The sequence below is a fragment of the Cnephaeus nilssonii genome (assembly GCF_951640355.1).
Source record: "Cnephaeus nilssonii genome assembly, chromosome: 10".
In the NCBI taxonomy this organism is placed as follows: Eukaryota; Metazoa; Chordata; class Mammalia; order Chiroptera; family Vespertilionidae; genus Cnephaeus; species Cnephaeus nilssonii.
Window position 1 is genome coordinate 47,884,876 of NC_137081.1, and position 12,568 is coordinate 47,897,443.

The 12,568-nt window shown below is 40.0% G+C and overlaps 1 protein-coding gene across 1 annotated transcript in view; it reads right to left on the reverse strand.

Moving 5' to 3' along the window:
* Positions 1-760: 760 nt before the first annotated feature.
* Positions 761-12,568, reverse strand: part of CERS6 (ceramide synthase 6) — a 263,770-nt gene continuing 251,962 nt past the window's right edge. The window contains exons 9-10 of the mRNA XM_079782839.1: positions 10,902-11,058; positions 761-6,986 (exon numbers count right to left, since the gene is read on the reverse strand). Of these exons, the coding sequence (XP_079638965.1) occupies positions 6,831-6,986; positions 10,902-11,058 (313 nt within the window). The 3' untranslated portion in view covers positions 761-6,830. The remainder of the gene's footprint in view (positions 6,987-10,901; positions 11,059-12,568) is intronic.

The window sequence follows — 12,568 nt, forward strand, 5'->3', positions numbered from 1 at the left end:
GCAGACTGTGCTGTGCTTACAGAAGTCCCTGGCTTCTCGGAGTGCTGCATTTGCTTAGTGTCTACCTTTTTGTGCCTCAGAGAAATTTTGGCAGTTTATTAGAACAATTCATGCTTGGAACCAGATTGTTGTTGGGGTGGTTAAATATTTATAAGATTTTCCATGGGGAGTCTGCTTTATTTTTCATTACACTGGTGGTGGTGGTGGTGGTGTGTCTGGTGGAATGTCAGTGCTATTTTAATGGCTTTTGAGATACTAGATGACATAAGCTGGAGAAGGAGGAGGCAGATGGGGAAGACAAAGTGACAGAGGAAAGATGAGGAGGGAGAAAAGGCCTAACGAAGTGGGGCAGGGCCCCAGAGAGGACATGTCAGCCAAGCTTGCATGGCGTGTGAGGGGCAGTTGTGTGTGTTATCCTTTGAGTTGTTAGTCCTAAGTGCCTCTTTTATAGTTTGGAAAATCTGTAGAGTCTGATACATATGAACAGATATCTCTAAAAATAATATATTTTCCAGAATGAAGTACTACATAATATTTAATATTGAGTTCTTATAATTTTCAAAGAGATACTACAACATATATATATGCATATATATATATATGTAAATGTCATGATTTTGTTAAATGAACATTTGTTAAGTGGAGCACAGGGTGAACTGAGGTTCAACAAAAGATCACAAAAGAAATTGCAATACAGAAGTTTATTATTCGCTGGTCCTGGGGGAAGTACACGGCATGCCTCAAGAGGTCACATGGGGAGGTAAAGGAAGGGTGCAGACAGAGTGAGACAGGACCGGGTGTCACATACCTTTATTAGGGTCCGTGAGTGGAGTGCTTTGGGGTTCCTGGGCTGAGGCCAGATTAGTCAATTCAAACCACAGAGCAGGGTTTTGGTGAGCCCCACAGGGGTCTCATCTAGGGTGCGTAGGCATACAGGCGCTGGGAGGCAGGGGAGACTGTTGATCGCCAAGGGCTGATCAATCCCTTGGGGAGGTCAATCAGGAACTTACACTTGCTTGTAACCCTATGGGCTGCTATCCAGGGCATGCATGGGCATGAGGGTGTCAATTTCAGGTCCCTGCGGGCCACTTGGCCAAACAAGATAGATGCCAAGGTAGCCATACTGGGGAGTAGCTCAGCTAAATTCTCAACAACATAACGTATATGTAACACATAACACTCTCGCTCAGTCATCATAGTGATTATTGGAATTTGAGGAGCCTGCAAGAAACCAGTAGGGTGAGGTAAGCCCTGAAATAAGTCTTGCCCAGGAAGCCGCGGCAAGTCACCAACTCAAGCTGGTGGTGCGTACAGAAAAGGGCACTTACACTGCACTCTTAATGCTTATCTTTATTATGAAAGTGTTTCCAAAGTAAAATGATCCTCATAATAACAATTGTGTCCAGAGAACAACAATGAATAATTATATTTTCATATAAAAATCAGCACAACAACAGTACATAAAATAATTCTAATTGGCTAACAGTACACCATTCCACTTCTGACAGATGCCCAAGCACTGAATTGTCTTACAAAAAAAGAAAGGTTTTGTCACCTACCCTATTTCTCACTGCAAGTTGAAAAAAAATCAAATCCAAAAACTAACCACCTCCCCCTTGCATGACAACAAATGGCTACTGAGGTCACTGATAATGTGGGCAAACAAAGAGCTGATGGGAGTCATGAGCTAGCCGCATTATAAAACTTTTGGGAATCAAACTTGGACGGTGTGTTCCATGTTTAAATTAATGAAGCTCTAAGTTAAAGTTCCAGAATCATCACATTACTGTTCCTATTACAGAGCTAATTTCTCTTTGGCAACTAATCTTGAAAAACCTCTCATTTTTTAAAGGGCGGTTTTACAATGACAGTTTAAAATATTACTGTAGACTCCCCAAAATTATCTCTATAAAATTTCTTTTTCCCCCCACTTAACATAGAAATCATACCCACAGCTGTTGTTCCTGGTATCCAGGCCATGCAGAATACATAGGAAGCCAACCTTTCATGGACCTGTGTTCAGGGAAACAGGCTTATGTGGACACAACACTTTTTAAGAAAAATGGCATCAGGCAGAAAAGGAAGTGGGGTACAACTGATTCAAAGGCTATGGGAAATTGACAGCAGAAAAGTGACAATATTTTGGCGTCCTTTTATCAGGAGTTCCAGGAGGCTGAAAGGAATGTGAGTGAATGAGATAAACAACACAGATTTTAGGCTAACAGGTCCCTCCCATCATTTCCTGCACAATCTTGAGAATGCCAGTGTTTTGGAGACACAATACAATATGCGATCTGGCTAGAGATTTTTTATTTCTTTGATCTGATGAGGTCTTAGCTTGTGGCCATTTAGTAATGTGTTCTTTTCAAAGGCTTCAGGTCGAACCCAAGTTCGAAATACCTGGAAGTACTATGGTTCTCTTTTGGGTGTCTGCAGATCTTACCAACAGTTACTTATGATGTTTTATGTTCTTTAATATAATTTTCTCCATGAAAGCCAGCACCAGGTATGCTCCCTCTGAGTATATATTAGAAGAGTTCCAAAGGCATGGAGTGGGCAAGAGGACAGGCCTCCTCAGCATTTACTGGGCGCCCCCTAGGGGAGAGTAGGGGACCCTGCACACAGAGGCAAACCAGAGGACTCTTCTGGATTATGACTGAAGAACTAAAATGTGGCCACAGTGTGAACCAGTGTTAATTACTATTAGGTAATTTGAGAATGGTGTAATTTCATTTTACCAAGAGAAACTTAAATTGACTCTGGGGACAACAATATCTTCATTAAAAACATATCCTGCTGCATTTTGCATGACTTTAAGAACTCTGTATGATTATTGACAGTATTCTTCCATGAACAGAATGCTAGACAGCAAATGCAATAACTAGAGCTAACTGCATTTTCTTTCCATACAAGTTACGTAGAGACTGAAAGTGCCATGTCATCACTTTATCATCAGGCTGACTTTGATCTGACTTTTTCTTATTTGAATGTTAGAAACATTTCAGGGCTATTATTATTTATCAACAAAGCAGGAATCAGCCAGAGACAAAGAAAAAAAAAGTAAGCTAATTGGAATCTTAAGAACTCAAATAGCACATGAAATGTAAACATAAAACTTTTTTTTTCCCTAACGGATTTCTTGAACCTCTCTGGACATAATGACATCATCACACATACTGATAAACAGAACCTTTTAACACCTTTGGATTTATTCTGTATACTTTTTATACTTCAAATTAAGAAAAACACTCAAATATTCAGGCAACTTTGGTATTAACATTTCCAAGAAAGGAATAAAAATAAATATCAATAAAAAATCATGAATAGATTGGGAACAATCACAGGTGTCCATAACGTTCGTTTATGAAGAGCTCTTGCAAAGACTCAAGTATGTTGAAATAAAATCTCATTTTTTTTACTTCTACCTAAGGTGAAAGTATTCAATTTGCTCAAATCCAAGCTCTAATATATGGAAAGTGTGGCAATAGAACTGGACATTTTGAGGTTCAATCACCATTTGGCTAAAGGTGATCTAATCTTATTTCACTAGAGTAATTTCTCTCACCCAACTGCTTTCTCTCTTTAGAGAACCAACCTTTCTTCCCAGTTTACCTTCGTCAGGTGTGTTTCATTATCTCTTGGTACCTCAGAACACCATTATCTAGAAGCCTAGCAGGAGTTAGATTTCACTGTAATAAAATCTTGGAGTGAAGCAGCAATCATATGCAGTTTTTTCTAACATAGTTCAATAACCCAAAATACTGATAGTCGTTCCCTTATTCTCAACACTCATAGGACTCAATTTAGGAATGAGAACTGTATTTGGCATATCTGCTGACTGTAGGCCCTCTATCATTCTAGATTCTGCAATATTTTGCTCTGAGGCTGAGAGACTGAAGAGATTCGACGACTCTCAGCTATGTGTGTAGCATAAACAGGAAGTTGAGAGGCAGGAAGTTTCAATTGTACATAGTGAATGGTTTTTATGAAAAGAATATGGATAAGAATGAATTAGTGATATTTTGGTTTTATCACATTTTTTAAAACATACATATACATACATAGATCACACATTGATACCATTTATTGACCCAAGGCCAAAATTCTACTCAATTTTCTACTTTTTCCCCCACTAAGAGATCTAGAAGAGCTATATAACATTAGAGAATAAAGTATATTTTTTCTAGAGTCCTTCCTACATACCCTTAGTATCCTGGGAAAGTTTGAATGTGACCAGGAGGAAGGAGATATCAACATTGGCTAAGTTAATTAATGGAAACAACACTCTCACTAACCTACAGTTGAGTTTACAGAATACACTTCCAGAACTATGGCCTGGCACAAGTAGAGGACGTTTTTCTCTCTCAGTCTTATCAGGCCACCATGGGAGAGCAGTAGACAGAGATATATTATTCTTCACCTCAAGAGGCCTACAAACACCACTTTGATTAGTCAAAAAGAACTCTTTGCCCTAAAATGTAAAATGAAATGAAAATCTGTAGATCTATTAAGGACTTGGTTAAACTGATGCCATCAGTCAGAGAGGCTCCAAGTATTCCCAGTCCTCCTTCTAAACGACTTTTGGGAAAAACAAAAGATTGTTTAGGTTTGTCTTTGCTAAGGATAGACTCAATTTACTTCAGTGTATGCAACTCTTCCTTAATAATGTGTAAGCTGACCTTTTGAAATTGTTCTTTTGTGCTCAAGAGTGTCAGATGTTCCCAATTTGAACACACTGTGGTTCTCTGGTTTATTTCACCCATGGAGACTTGCTCTGCACACTAAAGCAAGCTACAATCCACTCTTTTCTGCCATATTTTAGTTTTTAAGAACATAAATTTTCACCTTCTCAAAAAATTTCAGCCCTAATATGCTTGCCGTTACTTCTTATTTATCTGCATCTTTTTTTATTTTTTATTTATCTGCATCTTAGCAGATGTTCAGAAGTACTTTTGACACTTTATATTGGCCTTATAAAATCAAACCATCCCCAAATTACACTCTTCCACTGAGCCAAACCGGTTAGGGCCCCAAATTACACTCTTAAGCATATCCTTGTTTTGTGAACAGTAAGGTTTTACATGAAGAATCGGTTGCATGGTGTTTCAATAAACAGGCAGACATATTTCCAAGCCTCTGCAGTTATTGCTATGGACCAAACAAGAAACATACTAGTTTGTAACAAGCCGGGGAAAGATTTAATATTACCGTGTGAGGTTATTGTTTGTGAGCATTCTTTTAACTATAGGTCGTAAATTGTGAGCACAAAGCTTTATTTATTATTTTTTCAAAAAATGGGACTGAATGTGAATGGCTCTGAGCAGCGCATGCACTCGCTAGTATTTTGCTGCTGTCTGCACTATGCCTGATTCACACATTTATGTCACTGCACTGTGTTTTTCAACTCTCGTTTTACGTGATGGTCTCTTTGATTTATAAAGCAGGTATTTGTGAGACCTTTTTATTCCCTTACTAAAAGTTGGAAGGAGATAAAATCTTTGGTTTGTGTGTATGGTTTTCTTACCTATACATAAATAACACTGCCATGTAGGAGACTATGGAAACGTATTCTTCAGTAGTCTTTCTCATTGCCAATATCGTCATTCTCCAGTCGAATTTTGTTTTTCTGGCAATAGTTTCGTTTGAGTAAAAATGCCTGTAAAGTGAACAAATCTTCAAAGAAGCAAATGAAAGTCAATGCTCCTCTAGTAACAGGCAAGTCTTTCTGAGTTATGTTAGGGAGAAAAGACGAAGGGTGAAAGAGTCTTTCTCCCATTGGCTTTATTTTGCTCAGAAAAATAAAACTTCAAATTCAAATACTAGATACGGCACTTTCTTTGAAAGCAGATGCAATAAAGTGCTTTGCACCAGAGGTGACCGTTGCCAACTCTTGAAACTCTCTTTTTTCTGCTCCAAAATATACTCGATTTCTCTTTTTCATGACATGACACAGGGGCAATGGTAGAATCTGGTTGTGATCAGCTGCTCTCTCTATGCTATTCTCAGATCCTGAGACTAATTCCAGAGAGTGAGAGTGGTTTCTCTGTGACTGTGACCTTCAGCAATGTCTTCCTCCAGAGCCAGGGCTCTGACCTCATAACAGAATAAAAAGATCTCTGTAACCTACAAGGTGAATCTCCAACTAGCTACCACACTCACTGAAGAAATCTTGGCTGTGCACACAAGAGATGAAGTCTATTCCAAAGCCATCTAATACAAAACAATTTTTAAAAAGCCCTCCAACGACGATGCTCTTTCATTTAAACTGCTAAATGACCAGGAAGAGTGACGACAAAAACCCTGCCCTGTTTACACTATATGCTGGGGGAATGGTCACTGCGACCGGGCACTGACACAAAGAAAGCAAACCTATGTGGAGCGGTAGGGGAATCTGGCACTGGGTTTTGCTTGCCCTAAGACAAGTTAAGCGGGTGCTCCTAGCAAACGGGGCTGCAGCAGGAGAAAGGGGTCGAAGCAGATGGAGCATCTTCCTCACTGTCACGAGCCCAGGGAGTAAAAGGAAAGAGGAAACCTCCTTTTGTCCACAGATTTATAAACAAATACAAAAAATAAATAATATTCTAACACAATACAAATGCAAATACTGTTCCCTTGTGTCAATTACAAATACAGCATGCCTACATATAGAGAATGGTAATTCTTCTTCATTCACAGACGGGACATATGGCAGTGCACTAGTCAAAATGCTTGGATAATCCTAATTTTTGTTTCTGGTGCTGAGATATTATGAAAGGAACTGCATTTGCAACTTATTAAATACTTCCAGGAACAAACAGTTCACTTTGTTCTGGACTTGTAGTTTTGAGTAATTAATCATCCAGGGAGCAAGGGCCGGTCAGGAGATAGCCGTTGGTACCGCTGGTTCCATTGGTGGTGGTTGCAGTGTGGGGTTTCTTCCTTGGAGTTTCTTCCGAGTCCTCCTCATCTGAGCTAGATTCAATATCACTTCGATCATCCTTGGACACCTGTGCAATACAAGAAGGTGAGTGTAACCAGCTCCCAAGGAATCATTAAAGTATGGCATGCTCAGAAGCACATGCAATCATTATACCCGAAGGAAAACAGATCCAAATGTTAAAAAATCAAAGGGGATAAAAACTTTGTCATAGTAATGAGCTCCCCTTTACTGGAGATACACAATTTGAGTGACAAAGCCAGTTATCAAGGAATGTAGGTGGATTTCCCTATCACAGCGGGCTCTTTCAGGTACCTTTCTATTTTGCGAATGTACTAGACCACAAGTCCCACTTTCACCGGCAAAGTGGCCTAATGCACTACTAGAATGGCATTGTAGAAATATGGTACAAATGAGTCAATTTATACTTTGAATCCCATCACCCTTGGGAATCATTTAAAGTCAGCTCTCAATTAACTACACTAATGGAGATATTCACTAATTCAGATAATCAAATCATCATTCTTCTTTGGCTTTGCAATGAATTGTTTCATTATTTAATTTCTTTTCTGATTGCTAGAATGAAGTAGAAATTTTGTTTTATATACTATACTAGAGGCCCGGTGCACGAAATTCGTGCACAGGGGGTGGGTGGGTGTGTCCCTCAGCCCAGCCTGCACCCTCTCCAATCTGGGACCCCTCGAGGGATGTCTGACTGCCCGTTTAGGCCCTATCCAGGACTGCTGGCTCCCAACTGCTCGCCTGCCTGCCTTCCTGATTGCCCCTAACTGCTTCTGCCTGCCAGCCTGATCACCCCCTAACTACTCACCTGCCAGCCTGATTGATGCCTAACTGCTCCCCTGCCAGCCTGATTGCCCCTAACTGCCCTCCCCGGCAGGCCTGGTCACCCCTAATTGCCCTCCCCTGCAGGCTTGATTGCCCACAAATGCCCTCCCCTGCTGGCCTGATTGCCCACAACTGCCCTCCCTTGCAGGCCTGGTCCCTCCCAACTGCCCTCCCCTGCTGGCCATATTGTGGCAGCCACCTTGTGTCCACATGGGGGCAGCCATCTTGTGTGTTGGAGTGATAGTCAATTTGCATATTACTCTTTTATTAGATAGGATAGAGGCCTGGTGCACAGGTGGGGGCCAGCTGATCTGCCCTGAAGGGTGTCCTGGATCAGGGTGGGGGTTTCCTTGGGGAATGGGGTGGCCTGGGCGAGGGGCCTGTGGTAGTTTGCAGGCCAGCCACGCCCCCTAGCGACCCAAGCAGAGGCCCTGGTACCTGGGATTTATTTATCTTCTATAATTGAAACTTTGTAGCCTTGAGCGGAGGCCAGGGCCGGCCAGAGTGGGCGGGAAGCTTGGCTTCCTCCATTGCCGGGGAAACCCAAGCCTCCGTGGCTGCAGCCATCTTGGTTGGGTTAATTTGCATACTCGCTCCTGACTGGCTGGTGGGCATGGCTTGTGGGCATAGCGGAGGTATGGTCAATTTGCATGTTTCTCTTTTATTAGTGTAGATAATACATAATGGCAGTAGGAGGCATTTTGAGAACCTGGGGGTGAAGTTTAGTTTTAAATATTTCCCAAAGAAAATTGACTGAGTGAATCAGCATGAACTGGTTCCCATTATTCCAGGGCTTTTCAATCCTCCATTAGGTAATGAGAATGGTCATATAAAAACCAGATATAAATCTATACATTACCGTAAAGAATGAAAAACAAATCTATCTAGCAAGGACTTAATTTAGGGAGAAATTAAGGAAATACTGTACTTCTTTTAATATTAAAATAATAACCTCCTACTCTGTAAGTCTAAATTATGGTAAGCATTTTACACCAAAGGCCTTAAGACCTTTGAGTAATAAATAGCACCATTTACTTACTTTCTAAGTGGAGTGGCCATAGGGACCTGGTGGCCTGGCTTCATAGAAATTTCCCTAGTCTAGTCACCTGTGATTCTCTAGGAGCTGGATTGGGGAGGTTGGCTAGGTCTCCTGGGAAATATATCAGAATTAACTGGGGGACTTTTCACGTCACGTCCTTTGTACCACCATTACTCCCCAACTCGAGAACCCTGGATATACAATTGGGTGACAAAGTGAGTTATCAAGGAATGTAGATGGATTTCTGTGTCACAGTGGCCTCTTTAAGGTACCTTTCTATTTGGAGAATGTACTAGACCACGAGTGCCCCTCCAAGTGGAGAACCACTGGCACTGAGAGAACATCACCTCTGTTAGTGGGAAGGGATCAGAAATGGCTGAGTAAATAGTGTAAAAATGGACCGTACTCCAATGCCCCTTGAGATGAGGCTAAACTCACAAGGACCATCTCCAAGAAGATTAAGATACTGAAACATCAAAACAACTAGATTATAAGGATACTTTAACTTAAAGAAACACGGGTCACAAAGACGGCACTATAGTAGGGCTCCACTACATTTAGAAATCCATTAGCCATAAATTAAGCTGCTAATAGGAAAGAAAACTAGTTTCAGAGAGTGATTAATTTACATTTGCATGATTAGTAAGATTATTTTTAATTGCATTTTGGGGGAAAATCTATAGTTATGTTGCCATCAAAGAAAGGAACAATTTAGAATGTCTCAAAATAAACCACAAATAAGTGAGTCCATAACCTATGGCCATGAATCATACTGTCCTAAGTGAGCAGTAATGGCAATTAAAATATTATGAAGCCTGAGCTCTGGAATAAAATTAATGACTGTCTCTTCATAAAGTTGAGGAATAAGCTGGAGAGAAGACAATATATGTGGTGGAAACAGCAATGCAGTGAGGACATAAGTGATCTAGTCCACAGCATCCTTATATCTTCAGTTAATGTTATCCTACTGACAGCATTGTGTATGTGGAATTAATTTGTATCCAAATAAGAAAAGAGCATTTTTAAAAAACAGAAATACATACTTACTTTAAAGAATAAGAGGTCACAGAGGGGAAAAAACAAAACACTTTCCACTTCTAAATAAAGTATTGATAAAAATATTTTGGATTTCTATAATAAGAGCTGACTCAGTACTCGATGCTGGACCGTGTTTCCTCTCCCCAATGTAGTTCTCTTTCTCCTACTTCACTTTAGGTCTATTTCTGCCTTTTAGCCAACATGTTAATCACTAATGAAAAAAATTCTTCTCCTTCTCTGTGGGATCATGCAAAGTTTAGCAGAATGCAAGCTCATTCACAAGGGCATTAACCGAGCTGTTCCCAGTGTCCCTTCGCAGCTGGTGGGAGCCATACTCAGTTAGAGCCTCCAGCCAGTGCCAACAGACTAGACGGAACAATATGCATGGAAACAAAAGCTTCTGAGTGCCCCTCCAACAGGCAGGCTAATGTGGCACCCAGGACAAGGACAGAGAGGGACTTGTGAGAAACTTACATGTAAAGGGTTCCACTTCCCAGCCTTCCAGGGTGGCAGAAGAGAACAAACAACGAAAATAAGAAAATGTCATAGAGAACATTCTAGAAAAGTCACTGCTCTGCATAGAGGGGTTGAGGCTCAAGAAGCTTCATTCAAATCAGCCTCATGAGTCCATTTTTTAACCAAAGAGATTCAACTAAGTTTCATTGGAAAAGGCATAAATGGGCATATTGCATCAAGCAACTTTCTCAGAAAAATAAAGAAGTTATTCAATTTCTGTTCAGCATAAGTACAACCAGAAAAGGGCCAGGGAGACAGAGAGAGGGAAAGAAAGAATACAACAAATAATATTATCATTAAATTTAAAATTATAAATGCAGAACACTGAGAATCATCTTCAGTACAGCAATGCTACAACTCAAAAAATGAACTAAACAGAAGACAATAAATAAAAATTTAGTTTGTGTTTCTAGGAGGTTATGCTAAATTTTGAAAAAAAAATCAGTTTTGAGGACATTTGAAATAATAAATAATGTTCTCACTGATTCAGAGCAACCAAGAAATGTAATTATCTGGAACATATTAGAAATGGTGAATTTTACTTACCTTGCCTCTTGAAATAGCTTTGCAAGCTATTTTTACGATCAAGTAAGACCAGAAGCAGTTCAAGCCTTGTATCAGCAACAGCAGCAGGTTAAAAACCCACCAGGAAGGATAAGGTCCAACAATCTCCCAACTTTCAAATAGCGTGGAATTTAACACCCTAAGGAAAAGGAGAAAGGTATCATTGAACACAACTTTTCACTTTGCCTTCAAAGAAATTCTAATACCTGCACAGAAGCAGCAAGTCAACAATATCCACTAACCACTCCCTGCCTGAAAAGCTGACCAGGTATTTCAAAGAGTCATCACCTGAACTCTTCCCCTGGTGGCAAACATTCACTTTGATTCCAGTATGAATGGTGTGCTTATGCTCCCCCTTTTACTTTTGTCATAATTTCTTCCATGAATTTCCGTTAAGTTTTTAGTTGTAATTCTACCTTTGCTTGCTAAAAGGCTTTTGAAATTGCTTTTGGTCTTCAAATAAGTGAGGAATACTACTCAATAACATTGCTGCAATAAAAAAGAGTAAATTAATTCCCAAAACACTAGCTACGTTTAAATCGCATGCATAGTACAGTGGGAGCTAGAATATACTGAAGAACTAAATCCTGTCCTCAAGTGGTTTATAGTCTAGTAGGGAAGCCCCTGGAGGGTTCTTAATTTTGCCAGCTTTCCCGTGGGAAAGAATTTACAATTGAAATATATCATTTTTGAAGTGATGTCCTGAGATGAGTATTGGAAGGATTTTAAAAGATTATTGGAATATAATGAATGTACTTAGTTTTAAAAGCATGTACTCAAGGTAGGCAAAATGGGGCAGCCACCTAGGCAGGTGCATGAGAGCTGGTTTCAGGGTTTGGCTCTCATCCCTGCTGTGTCTGCTCCTAAGACTTTGGAAGTTAACTCCTGCCTTCTGGACTCAGAGAAGAACATAACCACCGAATTTTGGTATCCCTCTTACTTCCTTACTTTCCTCCTTCGTTAACTGTAGGGCTGGTTTGGCAATCTAAAAGTGTTGATACTACTCATCTAAGTGTATTCCCCTCCCTGCCATTGCAGTGCTTTGCTGGGACCTTACAGGAGAGGTTAGGTGGACCACACTTAGTGGCTAAGGGGGAGGGATTGAAAAACTCTTGAATATAAGACACGAACCACTCATACAAGAACAGAAGGTAGATATCCAGAGAATTTTCATAAAAGAAAGAGTATAATGAGTGCTTTAAGAGAGGTTAAGAAAAGTACTTTATGAATCCACAAAATAAAAAGCCTCACTTATTGCAGTTGGGATAACATGTAAAGAAAAAAGAATGAATAATAGGCATAAATAGGTTCCCTGTCCCCAGTTTCAGCAACCTGCCTGTATAGGCCAGAATAAGAGGAACAGAGTGTATCTCTAAATAACCCTGCCACACCAGTTGTTTCTCAAGAACAATAAACATAGATATTAAAATCCTAAAATAACAGTATGGAATTGACTTTGACAATTCATTGAAAGTTTATTACCCTATGCTATAGTAGTATTCATTTTGGTAGAGGGGGACCAACATTAGGAAATCTACTAATATAATGCATCATATATCCATAGACCAAATTGGTAGAGACCTAATCATTTCAATAGCAGTGAAAGACATATGGTAATGTTCAATTCTACATTATTGATATTTGAAACT